The 19,750-nt window shown below is 61.0% G+C and overlaps 1 protein-coding gene across 2 annotated transcripts; it reads left to right on the top strand.

Annotated features, from left to right (window-relative positions):
• Positions 1-518: 518 nt before the first annotated feature.
• On the top strand, positions 519-12,235 carry ZBP1 (Z-DNA binding protein 1). 2 transcript variants are annotated; one of them, XM_039236919.1, is made up of 8 exons: positions 519-861; positions 3,372-3,593; positions 4,078-4,140; positions 4,495-4,668; positions 5,813-5,977; positions 7,318-7,524; positions 8,488-8,721; positions 11,272-12,235. In XM_039236919.1, the coding sequence occupies exons 1-8, from the start codon at positions 828-830 to the stop codon at positions 11,511-11,513; spliced, it is 1,341 nt and encodes a 446-aa protein (XP_039092850.1). In that variant the 5' UTR covers positions 519-827; the 3' UTR covers positions 11,514-12,235. The 2 variants fall into 2 exon arrangements, with proteins under 2 accessions (XP_039092850.1, XP_039092851.1); XM_039236920.1 differs by having other exon boundaries at positions 8,647-8,721.
• The last annotated feature ends 7,515 nt before the right edge of the window (positions 12,236-19,750 follow it).

The raw sequence follows: 19,750 nt of genomic DNA on the forward strand, positions 1-19,750 counted from the left end.
GGGATGTGCGTGCTCAGCTGGGCTCATGACCGGAGACGGAACCGGGGAAATCTGGCCAAACTGTTTCAACTGGATTACCCTCCTTGGTCCTTGCCAGGTCCTCCTGATGTACCTACTTTTTCATTAGCCCCATTTTACAGATGAGGAAACAGAGGCACAAATAAGTTTAAAAAAAACTTGCCCGGAGTCACACAGTCAGGAAATCGTGGGGCTGGGGTAGAACCCAGCCTTGGACAAGTGACCCCACCGACCTAAGCCTCAGTGTCCCCTCTGAGCAAAGACATCAGGACCAGACCCCTCCCCCCCCCAATAGGTGAGTCAGAGGGGCATACGAGATTGGAAAGCATACGGTAGGTGCTCATTAAAAAGAGCTGTCATTTTGATCCGCGCACAATTGGTCCCGGGATACCCAGCCACCTCCTGGGTGCCTCAGCCAACATGTGGGTAGGTCAGGGCGGGCAGTGGCCAGAGCCCAGAGGGCCAGGAAAGCCCCGTGTTTACAGAGAATGCTCCCGTCTCACCGAGCTCAGCTCCTTCCTTCCAGCTTGTAGCCAGAGGCTTTGCTCATCGATTCTGCTTTCAATTTTGTTTCTTTCTAAAGCCACACACAGGAGTTTCGTTTTCTTTTTTGCCAGAAAGCTCATCGGGGTGACAAGCCCTGATTCTGGGGTGTGAACGGCAAACGCCGACCCCCCCTCGCAGCCGCAGATGCACCAAGTTCAGCCACGTCAGAACAGCTCATCGGGACCGGCCCCTCCTCTCCGAGCCTCAGTGCAGGAGCCTCCGCGCTGCCCTGAAGGCTCCGGGGTCCAGCGGCGGCCGCCAGCATGGCCCAGGCCCCCGAGGACCCTGGCGAAGCAGGTACTTTCTTCCGTCTAAGGAATAGCGGGTGTTCTCAGTGGGGTTTGCACCCCTCTTTCTGGCTCTTTTCCTTGGCCCGCTTACAGCAATGATAGCCGACCATATACCCCCAAGCACAGGGGTGAGGAGAGAAGAGGTGAGGCTAGGGTGCGGTCGGGGAGGCCCCCGCGGAGGCAGCGCTGTGAAGTTGCCATCTTATCCAGGAGATCACTGAGGCTTCTCGAGGAGGCGTGAGTCAGGGCCTCACAGCTGACACTGGGCTCTGCTCACGCGTCCGCACGCTCGTGTTAAGAAACAATGAGTTGCTTTGAGGAGAGGCATCCGTGCACTTCTGTGTTGCCCTCAGCTAACCCTTCACTCCTGGAAGAATATACCAGCGAACCGTGTACTGGGCAAGGGCTGTGTTCTACAGGGCTTGTGGGCTGTGGGCTGTGGGCTGTGGGCTGAGGGTTTTGTTCTGTTATCATTAGCTCATTTATTCATCACTACCATCCTTGAGGTACCTGCTCCTACCCCCACTTCACAGATGGGAAAAGTGAGGCACAGAGAGATCACACAGCCTGTGGCTCGCAGAGCTGGGGCTCAAACCCAAGGACCCAGCCGTCAGGGAACCAGAAAGAGGAAAAGCAGTGCCCTGGGGAGGGGCGCCCGCTGGTGCAGCCCAGGGCCGGGCTGGTTCCCCAGGGGGCACGTGTGGGCACTCCTCTCTCGGTGGCTGAACTTAACTTCTCCCTTCCAGGTTTATCTTTCCTTACCAACTTGTCACTTACACCTCATCCGTTTTGCAGCTTCCCATTTACAGACTCAGGGACCTGAAGACCCAGCACACGTGGCCAGCCAGCCCTTCGGGCTCGGCCTTCACTTTGATCTCCAGCCCCAGGGCTCCTTTGGGGTCAGGGGCGTGGAGGAGGAGGGAGGGGGAGAGGCTTACCCGGAGGCGGCAGGCTTTTCAAGAATCAGAACTCTTTCCAAGAGCAGGCAGGCAGAGCCGGGCTTGCTCAGTCGGCCGGGGCTCTCCAGCCGCTGGAGGCAGAACTTGGCGGGTGCAGGGGTGGGTGCCCGCAGGCATCCTGACCGCACCGCCCCTGCGGCCAGCAAGGTCGGGCCTGTCCTGGTCACGGCCCGGCCGCGGAGCGAGCAAACGCTTCACCCCTTCCCCCGCTGGCGCTGCCACCAAGGAGCCTGGGGGGACCCAGAAGGCAGAGTTTTCACGCTGCTGCCCTGCAAGGGGCCCCGGGTCTTCCCAAGGACGACCCTGCTTTGATTTTCTCTTGGGGGTTTTGGGGGGCAGACGTTTCCTGGCAAGAGGCGAGGCTGCCCCCCACAGGGCCCCCTCCAGCTGGCCGGGCCCTGCCCTGCATCGTCCGGCCAGACACCTGTCCCCGCGGTGGGTGGACCCACACAGTCACTCGTTTATTCAAATGCTGTTTCCTGAGCACGTACTGTGTGCCCGGCGCTGTGCCAGATGCCAAAGACGCTGCCGTGGCCCGGCAATCACAGCGGGGGCCCTGGAGCCATTCTGCACGGGACCCACCCCCACCCACGCACAGCACCCCACCCCCTGGGGCATCGGGCGGCTCCCTACAAGAGACGGTGCTTGAGTGAGACCTGGAGGCTGAGTCGATGTTGGGGGGCGTGGAGAGGCAGGAGTGTGTTTCTGGCAGAGGGGACACTATGTGCAAAGGCCCAGGGGTGAGCGGCCTGGGTGAGGGATGGGGGTGGAGGCACAGAGCGGGAGAAGGGGTTCGAGAGAGCAGGGGACAGTGTTTCCAGGCCTCTCTGGAACTGGGCTTCAGGGAGAAAGGTCCGTTTCTGAATGTCTGTGTCTTCCTGGCTTCGACGAACACCTTCACCACCGAGTGGATGGGGAGCCCCCCCCCCCCAGGAGGGACAGAGGATGCAGGGGGCGGAGACTCTGCCTCCCTCCCCGCTCCTTCCTGCTCCCCTCCCCTCAATCAACCGCCTCTGCCACCTTCCGCTGCCCTGTGTTCTCAGGGTGTCTGAGGGCTGAGTGCCCTCCCCCTTGCCCTCCAGCGCTCACACCAGGCAGAGGATGCTCAGAAGTCTGGGGCGCCTCCTCTGTCACCAGGCTGTCTGGCCAAGGGCATTTCTTTTTTCTTATTTTTAATTTTGAGAGAGAGAAAGACAGACTCGGGGTGGGGAGGGGCAGAGAGAGAGGGAGACACAGGATCTGAAGCAGCTCCAGGCTCCGAGCTGTCAGCACAGAGCCCGACCCGGGGCTCGAACCCACAAACCACGAGATCATGACCTGAGCCGATGTCGGATGCTTAACTGACTGAGCCCCTCGGGTTCCCCTGGCCCACGTCATTTCTGACCACCTTCTCACTGAACAGAGGCGTTGTTAGTGAATGTCTGCTCGGGCATCTGCCCCCCACCCCCCACCCGCCCAGGTCACACCGGGGACCGGCCGTGCCTCCCACCCGAGCTCCCAGCCCCGCTTGATGCAGGGGGGACCCCGTTCTCCCTCCGCCCTCTCTCCCTCCTCCCAGACCTTGAGCAGAGGATCCTGAGGGCACTGCGGGCCGCCGGCTCCCCTGTGAAGTCCGTCCAGCTGGCAAAGGAATGCCGGGTGCCCAAGAAGAAACTCAACCAAGTCCTCTACCGGATGCAGAAGGAGTCGAAAGTCTCCCTGGCCGGCCTGGCGCTTTGGCGCCTGGGCGAGGGAGGGACTGGAGAGGTGGTGCCCGCAGAGCCGGCGCAGCTCAGCCAGGGTAAGAGCCATCCTGGCAGTGGACGAGCCAGGCCCAGGCCCGGGTTCAATACAGTCCCTGCCCCTCGAAGGTGCCTAGATGTCCTTGTCTGGCCAGCGGACATAGTAGCAGGTCCGCCATTGCCAGGGGTGAGGTGGGAAGGGCTCACCTTCATGCGCGCACGCAGCAGGCGCTCAGCAGAGCCTGAGTAATAACATCGACGACAGTAGCAGTGACGATAATAGTAGAGCAGGCTTGGCCTCGCGCAGGGTCCCCTCCTACAGCGCTGACTTCAGTCAGACGCTCGCGGTGCTGACGCTGGACCAGAGAGGTGCGTCAGCAGGTACGCGGCACAGCCGTGGAGTCAGGGCAGGTCTGAAGGCAGGCGCGTTTAGCTCTGGACTCGGGGTCCCGATCTCCCTCGCGCCGGCGCCACCTTCGTCCCGTGGAGTCCCCGTCCCCTCTCCTGGCCTCCGCCCCCTGACCCCCGCCCTTTCTCCGGCAGCGAGGCCCCAGCCAGACGCAGCGGCAATTCCAGAGGGACCTGGCCCTCAGCTCAGTGAACAGCGTAAGCATCCCCTTCCCTTCCAGCTCCTGGGCCCTGGGGCCTCCGACCCCGAGCTCTCCTTGTCCCCTCGAGACGTGACACCTCAGCCGCCAGGAGTCCCCACAAAACATCCGGGGGGAAGACCCGGTCTGCGCCGCGGAAGGCCCGAATGCACAGACGCTGTCTCTGCGATCGGTGGTCAACGCCGGGCGCCCTGACCACCTCTGTGCGGCGCTGTTCTTACGAACCACGGGCTCCAGACGGGGACCCTGGCCAAGGGGGCCCGGGGCTCCCCCAAGCTTGCACAGCTGGCAAGCGGTGGAGCAGATTCAAACTCTGGGGTCCTCCTTAACCACCCGCCGCCCTGCCTCGCAGAGAAAGCCATCTACAAGTTCCTGGAAGGCTCTGGGCCCTGTAAGGCTCTGATCATCGCCCAGGCCCTGGGAATGAAGACAGCAAGAGAAGTGAACCCAGGCTTGTATGATATGAGGAAGAAGCACCTTCTGAATCTTGATGAGAAATCGAGCGTGTGGTCCATTTATCGGCCAGGTAGGTGCTCACCTGCTGTGCACAGGTGGGTGGGGCAGGGTTGTGGAGAGAAACCCTAACACCCGATGCTTGCTCCTTGCTTGGGCGCCCCGGCGGGCACTTGGCCAGCCCTACCCTCCCTGTCAGACCCTCACAGCAGGGGTCTAGCTGACGAGTCACTGGAAGGCCAGGTACCCGGAGGGCGAGTGTGCTGGTGAGAGCAACCAAGGAGGGTTTCCTGGAGGAGTGGCCTGAGGCTGCAGCTTCAGAAAGCAAAGGACCACGAAGGGAGGTGGCCCGCTCCTGACCGTCTCAGCCCTGGGATGTGGGGCTCGGCCTGTTTGCTAACACTTTCCTGTCAGCACTTTGCCCAACGGGGACTTTCAGAGTTGCTGGGAGAGAAGGCTGCGCTCGGACGCCCACAGGGTGGGGCCCGGCCGACTTCTCCCTCAGGTGCAGCAGGCACGGGGCCTGGAGAATGTTCTCGTTCCTCTGACAACAGGCAAACAGGTGAATATTGTAATCCTCAGAAATGGTCCATCACGACTGCAGCTTAGATTATATTTGTCTCTAATCCCAACACAGTCATAAAATGTGCTCTTGAGTATCTTTTATGGAGGAAGGGTCCCGCCAAGACACAAGAGCTGAGGGGCCACGGAGGTGGAACGTGGCCCTGTGTGTGGAATGGACAGAGCCCGGCAGGTGCCCAGCTGCCCACATGGGCCTGACATCCCGGCTCACGGCCCCCAAAGGGGTGTCTCAGCATCCCTGCCACGATAGGTGACAGAGGCCGGATCTCAAATGCTGGTGAAAAATCTGAATTCTTGAAAATGCCACGTGGGCCAAACAAAGCTTTTCTGGTGGCCAGAAGCATCCCAGGGACGGCCACCTGCAGCCTTCGCTGAAGGGAGAGGGGTCCTGGGGCTCAGTGGCCAGGGGCACCCGCAGAGGACGCGGTGGGCGGTGAGGACCCAGGAGACACACGGATAGGGTGACAGCTGTGGGGACATCCAAGCAAGGCTGGTCTTCCCGGCTCCCACCTTGGACCTGCGGACGCGGCGCCCCCGGGGGTCAGCGGGGAGCCTGTGTTTTAACAAGCGCCACAGGACTTTGGTACGGCTGCCTGGAGAGGCGCAGAGGGCTGGGGCGGAATATTATTTTGCAGATTGTGGAGGAAGAAATGAGTCCCCTGCGATCATTTACCAGCAAAATCCAATCAACATGATCTGTCAGAATGGACCAAATAACTTCATTTCCATTGAGAACTCTGAAGACATCCAGATCGGACACGGGAACATCCTAGTGAGGCAAACCGCCTCAGGGGAGAATGGTGAGTCCTCCCAGAGGCACCTCAGAGGGACCCGTAGGGACACCTGCTCCGTGAGCCTGGGGCCCAGAGGGGACAGTCGATCTCTGAGGAGAAAGGGCAGCTCTCACATCCCCGAAGGCATCCTTTAGGGCCTTCCTGAGAATGAGGGTCTTCCTGCACGCCTGGATCAAACCTCTCCTGCTTTCCCTTCATCCCAATAACTTTATCCTCAGTTTCAGTGGGACCTGACATTTTTCCATGAGAAATAACTCGGTTCACTCTCCCTTTGTTTGCCCTGAGATACATTCCCCCACCCCCCAGATTTTAACATCTTAGAAACTGGGACGCATCTGGCTGGTGGCGTCCTAGTTTTGATAAAATACAATCCCGCAAGATGTGCTTATTCCATGCCAGACACTGGGGAGACAAGGGACAGGGCCACCTCTCAGACCAGCCATGGAACACAGGGGACAGCATCAGCCCCAAAGCTGAAATACTCCCTTTGACCTCAAGAGAGCCCTGCCTACTCGGGGACTTGGTTTCCCCAACTGTGAAACGAGGAACTTTGTTTTAGAATCTGGACCAATGTTTCCCGAAACTTAGTCCCTCCAATTTTGGCCGTTCCCATGTTGGATTATTTACTTAATGTTGTTAGATGCTTTACCTGTTTATTCTACTCAAATTTATTTATTTTATTTTATTATTTGATATTTTACTATTTTAGGTCTTTTTAAAAAATTTTTGTTTATTTTTGAGAGAAAGAGAGTGAGTAGGGGAGGTACAGACAGAGAGAGAGAGTCAGGGGATCCAAAGTGGGCTCTGATCTGTCAGCACAGAGCCTGATGCGGGGCTCGAACTCACAAGCCGTGAGATCACGACCTGAGCTGAAGTCGGACACTCAACCGCCCGCGCCACCCAGGTGCCCCACCCAAACTTATTTTAAAGCGAACTTTGGTAGCACTACCTGACGTAAAAACGAAGCGGTTTACCCTAAAAATAAATACTGAGACAATAAAACAATGTCAAGGCTCTGAATGCTCAGTGTTGAGGGGGCGTTATAGATATGCCAGCCCCTGAGGACACTTCCCCTGATGGGCTCAGAGGATGGGGGGCACCAGCGGGCAGAGGCTGTGCTCACTGACTGGGCTTTCGATGCCCCAGTGGAGCCAGGCGCCACTGCCCTGCTGTACTCACCTGCTCCCCATCAGTGGCCTGAAATGCTCCTTCCCAGCCCGGCCGTGAGCACCAAGAATTCCGAGGCCTGACTTCTCTGTCCAGCCAGGACTTTGTATGTGTGTGTGTCGGGGGGGGTGTGGGCAGAGGGTGGGGGTCAGAGGTCATGCTCCTGCGTCCCCTGCTAGGTTCCGTGGGGCCCCTGCACCCCCCTCCAATGGCACCAGCTGGTCCCTCAACGCAGAGCTCCCCGGCTACAGCCTGGGGACCCCAGGACATCCGCTTGGAGAAGTCTGTGCTCAGACGGGTGCTGCTGGGACACGGGAACGAGATGAGCCTTCGCGGGGCCCAGGCTGGAGGCCCTGCTGCCTGCGGCCCCTCTGACAGCCCCCCAGGTACCCCACCCCGCCCCCGCCCCACCACATTGGGCTCCTCGCTGCACAGAACGAGAGCCGGTCTTAGCGGGGAGAGAGGCATGATGGGAAACTCCCTTCCTTCCACCTGGAGGCTGTCCCACAGAGCAGAGCAGGCGGGGCTTTCAGAGCGCGCACTCAGGACCCCACCCCCTACCACCCGCCCCCTCCCTCGGGAAGCCTCAGTTTCCTCATCTGTACGGCAGGCACGGGGCGGCAGAGGCCAGACCCGCTGAGGCAGGGTCAGAGATGGCCAGACCGGAATGGCATCTAAGGAGGGTGGACAGGAGCCATTAAGTACCAGGTGCTCTACTAAGACTGTCGACGGTGACCAGAGAGCCCAGGTCAAGTCCTCCCAGCCCTGGTGACCCAGAGCCAGGCCAGGGATGAAAGACAGCAGGGAGGCTGGAGAATCCCGCGGGGGGGGGGAGGGGGGAGTTTCTAGAAGCGGGCAGGCCGATGAGGTCGGGGGGCTCCATGGGGTCCGGCAGCAGGGGTCGGTGGTGAGTTGAGGGCACAGAGGATGGGGAGGAGCAGGGGGGAGACTGTGAGCAGCTCCTGCACGAAGTTGGATGGAAAGGAGCCAGGTTGGGGGGGTGGCCGCTGGGGACAGGCTCTGGTCACAGGAAGGTTTCAACCAAAGGTGGAGGTGGCGTTCGAGAGCTGTGGGGAAGCCAGCAGCAGAGGCGGGAGGAGGGCCGGTGGCCGAGTCCCAGGGGAACCTGGGTGGCGGGAACACCAGCCATCCGGGTTGTGTGCAGAGGCGCCGAGGGAGGCAGGGTCTCGGCCGTGGACCGAGCCGGGTCTGGCCCCCCAGGGGGACATTCAGGGGGGCGAGCAGGCCAGGGGGGACTTGAAAGCCAGGCTGGGGGTCGGGGCTCGGGGGCCACCACCCCGCTGCTCATGCAGCCCTCCTGGCTTCTCTGTCTCTGGCTGACCCCGCAGCCTCTGCCGCCACTGTTGGCTCAGGAGCTCCATTCCAAGTCCTGGTGCCCAAGCCAGGACCTGACTGCAAGGGGGATGGGACCCAGAGGGTCCACATCAGTTCATGCTTCCTTGAGGACACTGCCATTGGCAACAGCAACAGAATGACTGTCATCTCAGGGACGGCTGGTCCAGGAGAAGTTGCAGAGCCTGAGGACTGCCGGAGGGGCCCCGAGGAGCCGGGCAAGGATGCAGGTGAGCCTGGCACACGGTGGGCCCTGTGTTTTCTCTTTTTCTCTCATCCCCAGCCCACCCATCCACTCATCATCCCCTTATCCATCCACCCACTCACCCACCGACCCATCCATCCATCCATCATCCATCCATGCATCCATCCATCCATCATCTATCCATCCATCCATCATCCACCTATCTATCCATAATCTATCCATCCATCCAACCATACATCCATACACCTATCCATTCATCCCATTCATCCATCCATCCATCCATCCACCCACCCACCCATCCACCCACTCATTCATCCATCCATCCATCCATCCATCCATCCATCATCCATCCATTCATCGTTCACATATCCATCCATAATCCATGCATGCATGCATCCATCCATCATCCATCCATTCATCATCCACCTATCCATCCATCATCCATCCATCCATCCATCCATCCATCCATCCATAATCCATCCATCCATCCATCCATCCACAGTCATTCTCAAGTCTCCCATTTCCCAGAGTCCAGAAGGCATTAGAGGGTCATAGCAGAGAGCAGCTCTGGAATCAGTGTGTGGGGTCAAACCTTTTTAGCCAAGCGACCTAGCCCAGCACTCAGCGCTGAGCCTGTTTCCCACCTGTGACATGAGGCTGATCATTGCCTGTGGCGTCTGGTTGTGGCGAGGACTGGGTGACCTCTGCAGGCAGAGCCTCAGCACCGGGCTTGCCCTTCACATGCCTTCAGGCAGCGTCAAGAATCTTTACCATTGGCGTTATTTTAGGCTTCATAGAAGGCTTGGGGGGGGGCACAGTGAGTGACGCTCCATCTCAGGGAGAAGCTACCCTGCTGCAGCACGATATCCTCAGCAGGGAGGCTCCGCCTGCTGGAGGCTCAGCACACATGCAAGGGGGCCGCCCAGGCTGGCGGGGGGCACAGACCCCGGTGCTTCCACCTCGGTGCTGGGCCACCCCAAGGCTCTGTCTTGTCTGTGGGCAGAGAGGCTACAGAGGGCCGGCCATTCCCCTTCGACCAAGCACAAGCACGCTCCTCTCCGTCCAACGGCCTGCACTTGGCCTCAGGAGGGGCTGGGAAGTGCCGCCTGTGCCCCGCTGAGACTCAGAGGAGGGGGCTCCATGGCCAAGAGGGCGACCCTGGCGGGGTTAGCCGCCCAGCCGCAGCGCCTGGCCCCCGGCTGTGGAGCCCGGGGACTCCAGCTCGGCAGCACGGATGGAGCAGGGGGGCAGCGGCAGGGGGCGGGCGCCCCGACCGGGGCGGGGGGGGGGGGCGAGCACGGGCAACAGGTGACGACAGGATGGTGGGTGAACAGAAGCATGAGCGTGTCCCATGCACGCTCCACGGGTGGTGGAGACTTGCATCTCCCAGGGCGACGGGGAGCCACAGAGGGGCTTTGAGCAGGAGAGGGTAAGGCAGGGTTTCTGCCTTCGGCGGGGAGGAGGGATCAGGGGAGGATTGCAGCTCCGAACGCTCCGGGATTTGGACGAAGGAGTCACACTGTCCCTGGCACGGTCAGAAGCCCCAGACTGGCCGGCGTCTGGTGCCCTAGCCGGCACCCACCTCCCCGGGGCATTCGTGCTAGAAGCTGAGAGGGTCCTGCCATCCTGATGGCTGTGACCTTGAGCTTCCAACAGCGAGGGTCCCCTCTTCCTCACTTCGCAGAAGCCTCCACGGAGGCACACAGAGTTCACACAGGCCGTGAACCCCCCACCCGGTCTTAGGTGGGACCAGCCAAGACCCTCTTGATAGAAAGAAACTCAGCCCTCTGTTTTTGAAAAATAGCTAATGCTCCCAAGTTTATGCCTCCCCCAGGGCTGAGCAGTGGCACTGACAAGGCCTTATTCACCCTGTGCCCCTACACACCCCCCTCGCTGGCCTGAGGGACATCGAACTTCTCACTCAGGTGACAGGCAGGATCCCGTCCTGAGAAGTGTAACGCCCGGCAGGTTTTCATTTTCGGGGGGGAAATGGTGAATCAGGGACTGTCAGTGCCGCGGAGTGTGGCGCCCTCTGTGGGGTCCCTGCGAGCTGAGGTGCCTGGGCAGGTGACATGATCTGGGGGGCCCGGGGTGACATGCAAAAGTGGAGCTCCTCATTTAACTTTGTTAGAATTTCGAGACACGATGGGGCTTTAATCTGAGCGAGCACAGGGGGCCCCTGAACGTAGGCCCAGCCACGTGCCTGTGAAGCCGGCCCGGAGGCCCCTCTGTCATTCAGACCCCTGGATCTTCCCAGGAGGTAATGCTGCGTCTTTCCAGTGTTCGGAAGGGGTAGTTCCCTCATTCATTCACCAGTCCTGCGCCCGCCCCTGCTCTGAAACGCTCCCCTGCCTGCACGATCAGCACTGAGCACGTCAGATAAACAGTCCAGGAAGCACCAGAGACCTCGCACGGAGCACCGAGAGGCTGGCGGTGTTGACAAACGAAGGAAACAGGAAAACCCGGGGCCGGGGAGGGGTGGGCAGTGCCTGGTCCCCGGCGAGCTGGATCGCCTCGGCCCCTTGAGGTGAGGGGGCCCGTGTGTCCCCAGTGCAACATGTTCTCTCTTCCCCAGGGCCCCTCTCGGAAGGTGCGGAGTCCAAAAACGAGTCCCTTCCGGACCCGGCTTCGCCCCTCAACGCCAAGGTCTCGAAGCTCATCTCCCAACTAGAAGCTGTGACTCTCGGGAGCAGGGGTCCCCGCACCGCAGAAGACAGCGGCTGGGCGGACAGAACCCCAGATGTGGCGTCCCAGCGGGAGGTCGCACCCCAAAAAGACAGCCAGGCTCCCTCAGAAAGAGCAGGCGAACCCCAGTGAGCCCTGGGGCTATGCTTTCTGTGTTCCATGAATGTGCTTTTCCGCCTTCTTGCCTCCTGACACGGGGCCGACGAGGCTCAGCATTTGGGCCTGGTGGCTGGGGCACGTCTGACCCCACTGCCCGCCCGCCTTCACGGCTACCCCCTCTCCTCTCCAAGGCCTGACTTCCTCAAGGCCTGTTAGGGCTGCCTGACCGCTTTCCCACTTGACCTTTCTAGAACCTTCCTACCCTCTGATCTCTCAGGACTTCTTAGCTGAACTTCTAGAAAATGAATCCCTCCCGTCCAGGCCCCAGTGGGGGTCACTGGCTGTGGTGCTTGCGGGTGGGCTGGGTTCCCTTGAATGATTGTGGGCACAGCAGCGTTTCCGGAACAGAGGAATAGAGTGGGGTTCAGAGGACACTTGCAGAGGGGTGACGGGAGGAAGACAGAGAAGGACAGAGGAAGGTGGTGGTCAGCCGGGCAGGGCCAGCGTGGGCCAGGCTAATGTCCTCCACTTGTTTGGTCCGTAACACACACGCAGGTACATGTGCACCGCCCCTCAGATGCCATGCTGCACGTCACTCCCTTGTGTCTCCTCCACTGGACCATGAATGTCCAACGCCCAGGAGCAGCCCCGGTGGAGGAGGGGCGGACTCCTCACAGAGCCTCAGTAAAGGAGGTCATTGAGCAGGGGCGCCTCGGGGGCTCAGTCAGTTAAGCATCCAACTCGATTTCAGCTCAGGTCATATCTCAGGGTCTGAGGGTTTGAGCCCTGCATCGGGCTCTGCACTGACAGCATGGAAGCTGCTTGGGATCCTCTCTCTCCCTCTCTGTCTCTCTGCCCCTCCCTCACATGCTGTCTCTTTCTCTCTCAAAATAAATATACTTTTTTTTTTTTTTAATGGCTTTGAACAAACCTTTATGCCTTTCAACTTGGCTGGAAAGATCTTGAGTTCCTTGACATGCTGTGTGTGTGATCGGTGCCTGGACTAATACTTAGCACTTACGGTGTGTCCCTGGAAGGGGATGAGTCCTAAGGCACTGTTTGAGCCCCTGGATCCAGCCATGCCTGAAGTAGCATCTATCTTTGCACTTGTCCATTAGAAGAGCCCATGTGTCTGTCCCCTTAGTGGGCAAGTCGGCGCCGGGCGGATTTCAGTTTCCCAGTGTGGCGTGCCCCTCTCACCTCCGTCTCCCCCTCCCCTTAGCTCCCCGATACTCCGTCAGCAGGTCTCAGTGGAGACACGACCCGGCCCAGGAAAGCTTCCCAAGCTCTCATTCCAGCCGGTGTCTCTTCTCTGCTCCCCTCCCTGTCATACTCGCCACTGCCTTGTTCGTCGTCCGTCTCTCTGTATTATCAAAACTCACTTTGCTGTAGAGGACAGACAGCTGGGACCCGCTTCCCACAAAAGGGGGTGTACCGGCTCTTCTAATGCCCACAAGTCCAAGCACGCGTCTTGCTTCAGGAACGGGACTCCCCATCCAGGAAGTCGGACGGTGTCTCAGGACTTGGCCTCCCTCCATCCATCTCCCTGTGGCCCCCGGGGGCCCCGGCCGCCAGCCACCAGAGCAGCTGCTCAGTGGTTGGAGACACCTCTTTCCGACGGCAAAAGCCAAGTTGGGTGGCTTTGGTCACGTGAGCACCTCCCAGCTGAGGTCATTAGGCAGAGGGATGGAATGCGTGACTGGTGTCACATGATCTGTCCCGGGAACCAGGATGGGGGTAGGCCACCCCCACATCACCTGGCTTGCGGGCACGGACAGTGCTCTAAAGTAGCAGAAAAGGGACGCGGCCGGACAGGAAGGGGCTCAGAGGTCGGCCGCACCTCCCCCAGCATCAGCCAGTGGGTCACCAGTCACAGGAGCCTGGTCCCCCCACCCTGCACCTCCAGGGACTGCGGGACAGACCCCTTCACTGTGCGCCCCGCGGGCCGCCCCAGGCTGCCGGGGGAGGGAGACCAGGCCCTGACTGCGGTGAGCATGGGCCCGAGCAGGCCCGAGCACAGGGGAGCGGGGAGGGCGGAGCCCCCCCCACTGTCTGGAGGCCCCGGGGCTCTGCGTGAGGCTGAGGTCGGGTGGGGCGGGAATGAGGTTCTAGGCGAGCAAGAGCACAGTCAAGGCAAAGGGTGAGGACCGGAGCAGAGGACTCCCGCTGAGCTCCCCGGGGTGGCGCTGGGCTGGTGAAAGCGCAGTGAAAGGAAACAGGGAAGAGGTTGCCTGGGGGGAAGCGTGCTGACCGCGTGTGCCTGGGGGTTGGGACTTGACCCCCGAGCGCTGTCCTGGCCCCGCCCCACCTGTCCCCAGTGCAACAAGGAAGATGGGTTCATCACCAGGGGCATCTTGTCCCGAAGGCTGCGATTGCCTGGCCTGCTGGGGAGGGCCCTTCCCGCCACCGTGTTGACCCGGGGCCCCCAAATCATCCCCCTCACCCCCCATGTCTGTTTTGCCACATGCCCCCAGGTCTGAGGGGCTTGAAACTGGGTTTGGCTCATTGCAGTGTCTCCCCGCCGAACCCCAGCGGTGAGCCGAAAACCGCTCCCCTCGAAGTCTGCCCCAGGCCTGTGGTCAACCAGGCTGCGGGCGGAGGGTCCCCACGTGTCTCAGAACTCAGCCTCGCGGCCGCCAGCCCAGCCCAAAGCTCCGCCTCCCGCGAGCCTTCCCCTCTCTGTATAATTACTTTGTCACAAACACAAAGCACGGCCAGCAGTCAATGGTGGCTGGAGGTGAAGGTCGTCGCCAGTCTCTTCAGGAAAGAAATTAACCAGCTACCATTAGCTGGCAGACAATGATGAAGTCCGTCCACCCCCAGGCTTTTGATCCCCCTCCCCGCCCCGCTCCCTGGCACCGGGATATGTGCAGGCGGAATGTGCGGTCCCCAGACTTGGACGGGGGACTTAGACGGGGGCAGTTTGCTGCGTGAGTTAGAAGCGATTTTCCCAACCCCCCACGACCTGCTCGCAAACGCAGTTCTGTCTTCTCACCCAGCTTCCCTACATGTCTCAGGATGAGCCCAGGTGGCCTCCTCGCCCGCGGGGCCTGAGCTTGGAGGCCATGAGAGTCGAGGGAGTCACTCAGGAGCACTTGGGCTGTACGTGACAGGTACCTAGCTCACCTAGGCTTAAAAAAGAATCTGTTTGCTCGTGCCACTGGGAAATCAAGAGACAATTGGCTTCAGGAATGGCTGGATCCAGGCGCTCAAGCATTACAGTCAGGCCATCTCTCCTGTGCCTGCCAGCTGCTCGAGGCTTAGGGCCTGCACGGTTGCCAACCCCAGCGGAGTTCTTCACGCCAAATACTGCCGGGAGAATGTCCCAGGGAGGGTTCCGGGTTACGTGCTTGCGCCGGCTCGGTTAAGTGGAGCCCATGCCCGGGGCTGAGCCTTCCAGGTTCTGAGTCAGATTTCTCCAGCCCTGGTGACACACCCAAGGCCCAGAGGCACGTGCCAGCCTCTTTGCTCTGATGGATGAGACCAGGATGCCACCCAACCCGCAGGCAGCCATGCCGCATCAGACGAGAAGAGGGACAGGCGGGACCCGCATTTTGTGCTCTGCAAGAGTCCCCTGGGCGAGAGAACGGCCCTCCGGACCCCGCAGCCCAGAGAGGGAAGCAAGCTCAGGGCGGTTAGGCGATTGCACGAGAGGCAGAGACGGGGTTTGAGCCGAGGCCCCTGGGCTCCCAGGCCAGTGCTCGGACCCACGCTGCTGGGGCAGCAGTTTGGGGACACAGCCACCGGCCCGGCTGTCGCCACCTCGCTTCACTCTTTGTGACCCGGGACTCCCTCCCTCCCTTCCCCACCCCCACCTGGGACCCCGTGGCTTCGTTGGCACCAGTGGGCTCCCACCCGCTGCTGGAGGAGCCCCGGCTGGGACGGGGGATGGGGGCCTGGCTGCTACTCGTTTGGGCCTCGAAGGCCCCCCCCAGAAGGCCCGACCCCTCTCGGGGCGGCACAGCCTGGTCGGTCTCCTGGTGGGAGGTGTTGGGGTGCACAGACACAGCCGGAAAGGAGGCCCTCCCTGTCTGTGCGAGCTCTCCCTCGGGTGCCCCGGTACCAGCTCTCAGCCTCAGCCTTCTCATCTGCACAATGGGCCAGGGAGGCAGTCAAGGCCGGGCCACACGGGCACAAAGCTCAGTACAGGATGCGCCCCCTCCGGGCGCGTTTTACCCACATCTCCCCGCCGCCAGCGACTGGGGGCCCGTCCCCAGACATTTTTGGTTGTCATGGAAACAGAGGGTGGAGGTGGTTTCCTGTTACTCCTGTAACAAAAGTAACAAATTGCCACAAAGTGGTTTAAAACAACCCGACTTACTTTCTGAAGGTGCCGAAGCCTCGAAGTCCCACACGGGCCTCACGGACCGAGTCACAGTGTCGCCAGGGTCCCTCTGGAGGCTCCAGGGGACAATCCCACTTGTGTTCCCCGCTCACGGCCCCCCTCCGCCTGCCCCTCCGCCTCCCCCTCCCCTCCCCCTCCCCCTCCCCCTCCGCCCTCTCCTGAGGCCACCCGACCCGCCGGGACCTCCCCGCCCCATCCCGAGAGGGTAGGCGCGTCTGCCGAAGCCGGCTTCACGCGTGCGGTGACAGGCTCTCGGCGGGGGGACTAGGGCATGGGCATCCCTGGGGGCACCGTGCAGCCCGCCACGCAGGGGGCAGCCTCCCCTCCCCCACAGCAGGAGCCACCAGGCCCCAGATGCGTGCAGAGCGACACCGAGAACGCGGGCCACAGGGGACCTTGTCGTTTCCAAGGTCACAGCATCATGAAGACGCAGGAACGAGTGGGGCGTGGCTTCGCAGCCCTCGGAGTAACCGGCGTGTAACCTCAGGGAAACCCAGCAACTCCGAGCCTCGGTGTTCCCCTCTGTGAAATGGGCAGAAATAGGGACAGCACCTGATCCACAGAGGTTATCCTGAGGTCTCACGCGGTGTGACTCAGCCCGGGGCGCATGTGACAAACGCTGATGTCAGGGCCTCACCCCAGACCGACAGAGGACAGTCCCTAGGGTGGGGGTGGGGCCGCGCGGGTGTATTTTTAAAGGCTCCTCCTGTGGCCCCAAGGAGCGCCCCAGCTGAGATGTCCAGGGCTGACCCCGGGAGGGCACACCCAGGACACCGGTGCAGCCCCCTCGCCCAGCGTCTCGCCCTGTCTGGTGTCCGTGGCAAGGGGCCAGAGCCCAGAGGGCCCCGCCGGCTTCAGCGGGTCCAGCCTGCAGAGCTGGGGCTCAGCTTTTCACAGCCTTGGGCCGAGCGCCCTCTGGTGGCCGCCAGCCGGCAGCAGCAGGCGCTGAGCTTGGGAACTTCCAGGGCCCCAGCCTGGGACCAGGCCAGGGGTGGGGATGCCGCTCCATTCCCTCCCCCCAAAGCGGCCAGACACACAACATTCTGCCCGTGATTCTGGATGGTTCCGAGCCCCCGAAGCCCCTCTACAGATCTCAGGGTCCCGCTCCGCGCCTGTAGGCAGTGCTTAACGGAGGTCACCTGCTTAACCCTCACAATGGCCCTATGGAAGTAGACAAACTGGGATTTTGCCCATTTCACAGATGAGGAAACTGAGGCTCAGAGGAGCAAGCTTACCGCCCAAGATTAAGGGCGGGTCTGACTGGCCCCCGCGGTGCATCCACCCCCTGCGTGTCCATTCCGGGCAGTCGGGACCCTCCAGTCCAGAAGGACCCTGGGGCAGTCAGGGCACAGCTCTGTGGAGCAGACATTGGGAGGCCGGGGTGGGCTCCGTCGCCAGCGCCAGGATGTTTCCCTCCAAAGGCGGGCTTATCAAGACCCACCTTGCATCACGGGGCCACAGCCTTCGACGTTTCAATCTTCCTCAAGGGAAGCAAAAGCAAAACCGAAAACTTCTGGAAAACTCACTTTGCTCCTCAAACGAATGAGCCACCCAGGCACCCGTAAAACTCACTTTGCTCCTATAAGCGCAACCGCTCAGCAGTCCTGCGTCAGCCCCGGGCCACTTCCCCAAGCTGTGCGCTGCTGCCCCGATTATGCTGTTCGAGAATATTCTCGGGCAGGACGCCACCCAGCACCCGGCGGTGCCTGGGGGACGAGCCGGCGGCCACGGGGCCCTCTGCGGGGACGGTTCACTCGGATGCGACAATGTCTGCGTCCCTGCAGATGTGACCAGGGGCAGGCTGTGGCCGTGAGTCCCAGGCGGTCATTTCTTCCGGCTTTATCCGCGGGGCACGCGTGCGAGCTGGTAACGACGAACACGCAGGAACAGGTGCCCCGCGGACAGGCCTCGGTGCCCTGCACTCTGTGGGCCACGACCTGGGCCGTGGCCATGGCCCTGGCCACCAGGTGGCGCTCCAGACCTATTATTTGCAAACGGAGCCCCCGCTGGGAGATCGCTGGGAGCCGGGCAAGGGGTCACAGGATTCCACTTCTCTGCTTCAGTTCAGCCCGGGACCCCTGGGGCGGGGGGTGGCCCTTGAGGCCCTTTCCAGGGCTGGGACTTTGTGTGGGTTTTTTTTTAATGTTTTATTTATTTCTAGGAGAGAGAGAGAGACAGCGTGAGCAGGGGAGGGTCAGAGAGAGAGGGAGTCACAGACTGAAACAGGCTCCAGGCTCTGAGCTGGCAGTCAGCACAGAGCCCGACGCGGGGCTCGAACCCACGAACCGCGAGATCATGACCTAAGCGAAAGTCGGACTCTTAACCGACTGAGCCCCCCAGGTGCCCCGGGACTTTGCGTTTTAAGACCCTCGTCCCCACCCTATTTCTGGGGACAGTTTGGCTGCTGCTCTGCAGAGCAGGGGTGGCCACGCTGCACATCTGTTGTCCCCTGCCCAGAAGTGTGTGTCCTCGAAGTGACCTTTGGGTGCCCTTTCGGCCAGTCCCTGCGGGGGCCACTGGGGTCTACCTGTCCAGGCCCCTTCTGCCCTGGGGGGCCCTTCATACACCCCTCACCCCGGAGCCCTGGCTGCCCGTCTCTGCGTATTTCTGTCTGGTCTCCTCTCTGTCTCCCTCTCCCCACCCCCTCCTACGAGATGACATCTTACCCAGCAAAGTCCCAAATACCCATGTATCTGCACAGGCCCCACCCGTGCAGATTTCAATCCACTGGGTCTGGGAAGGGCCCAGGATTCTGCATTTCAGGTAAATCTCACCTGACTCCCCTGCCAAAAACCCTCCGCGGTCAGCTCACAGCCCCAAATCACTCCTGAGCCGGCGGGAAGGCCTGGCCTAACGCTGCTGACCCTCTTCATCTCCTGACCTCTTTCTGCCTCGCTTCTTAGCCCCGCCCTCACAGTGCTTGAATTGACTTAAGTCTTCCTGCCCCAGGACCTTTGCACATGCACTCCCTCTGGCTTCCTTTCTCTGTCTTTTCTGGCTGGCTTATTTTCAGGGTCTCATTTCAGGGTCTCCTCCAAGAAGCCCTCCCTGTCACGGGGACACTCTCTGTCCCACCTCCTGAGCTCTTTCCTTCTGAGCACCCAGAGTAATCTGCCATCATTTTGTTTCCTTCTCCCTTTAATTAGTCTCTTCCTGGATGACACTATGCTCCAGAGGTGCGTGTCCTCCGTTGGTTTCTCGGTTGTCTCCTCAGTGACTGGAACAATGTCTGGCCAGCAAGTAGGGGTACAGCACATGTTTCATGAATGAATGAATGAATGAACACCCACAGGTGACTGATGTCCAGGGGGGGCTGGAACCCCGGAAAATTAGCGTATCATTCAGACCCTTTCCAGATCTGGCTTCACACTTGCCCTTCCTTTCACCTCACCCCCTCATGTGCTCCCCAGACCAGGACCCCCCCCCCGCCAGCCTCCGGGCCTTAGCTTGGGACTGACCTCCACTCGGACGCTCCCTCCGTTCAGCTCTCGCTGCTAAGGACCCCCCCACCCCACCCCCGCCTCTGTCTTCACCACGAAGCCTTCCTGGTCACGGTCCCTGCCCTGAGTGCACGTTGACCCCTCTGTCCGGTGAATTCCACCCCGCGGCCGGGCCGTGCTGGGGCCCAGCCTGTACTGACCACCCTCGCATCCCAGTGTGGACTCAGAGAACCCCCTTCAGGGCCCCGGGGCCCAACGTGCTGCACGGGTAGGATGGGGCGGCCCGGGAACGAGCATTCTGCAGCCCCTTCCCCAGGGCGGACGCAGGCTCCAGTTGGCTAGTCTCTGACCCACATCACCCTGAGCCCGGGGCCGATGCAGCCCAGGGGCCCAGGACCGAGAAGGGGCAGCTCCCGACCCAGGGCTGCGGGTAAATCGAGGCGTCACGGTCCACCCCATCCTGCGGGCAGAAGCTTTGCCCCAGA

Source organism: Hyaena hyaena, unplaced genomic scaffold (assembly GCF_003009895.1).
Source record: "Hyaena hyaena isolate Hyena2069 unplaced genomic scaffold, ASM300989v1 scaffold_119, whole genome shotgun sequence".
Taxonomy (NCBI): Eukaryota; Metazoa; Chordata; class Mammalia; order Carnivora; family Hyaenidae; genus Hyaena; species Hyaena hyaena.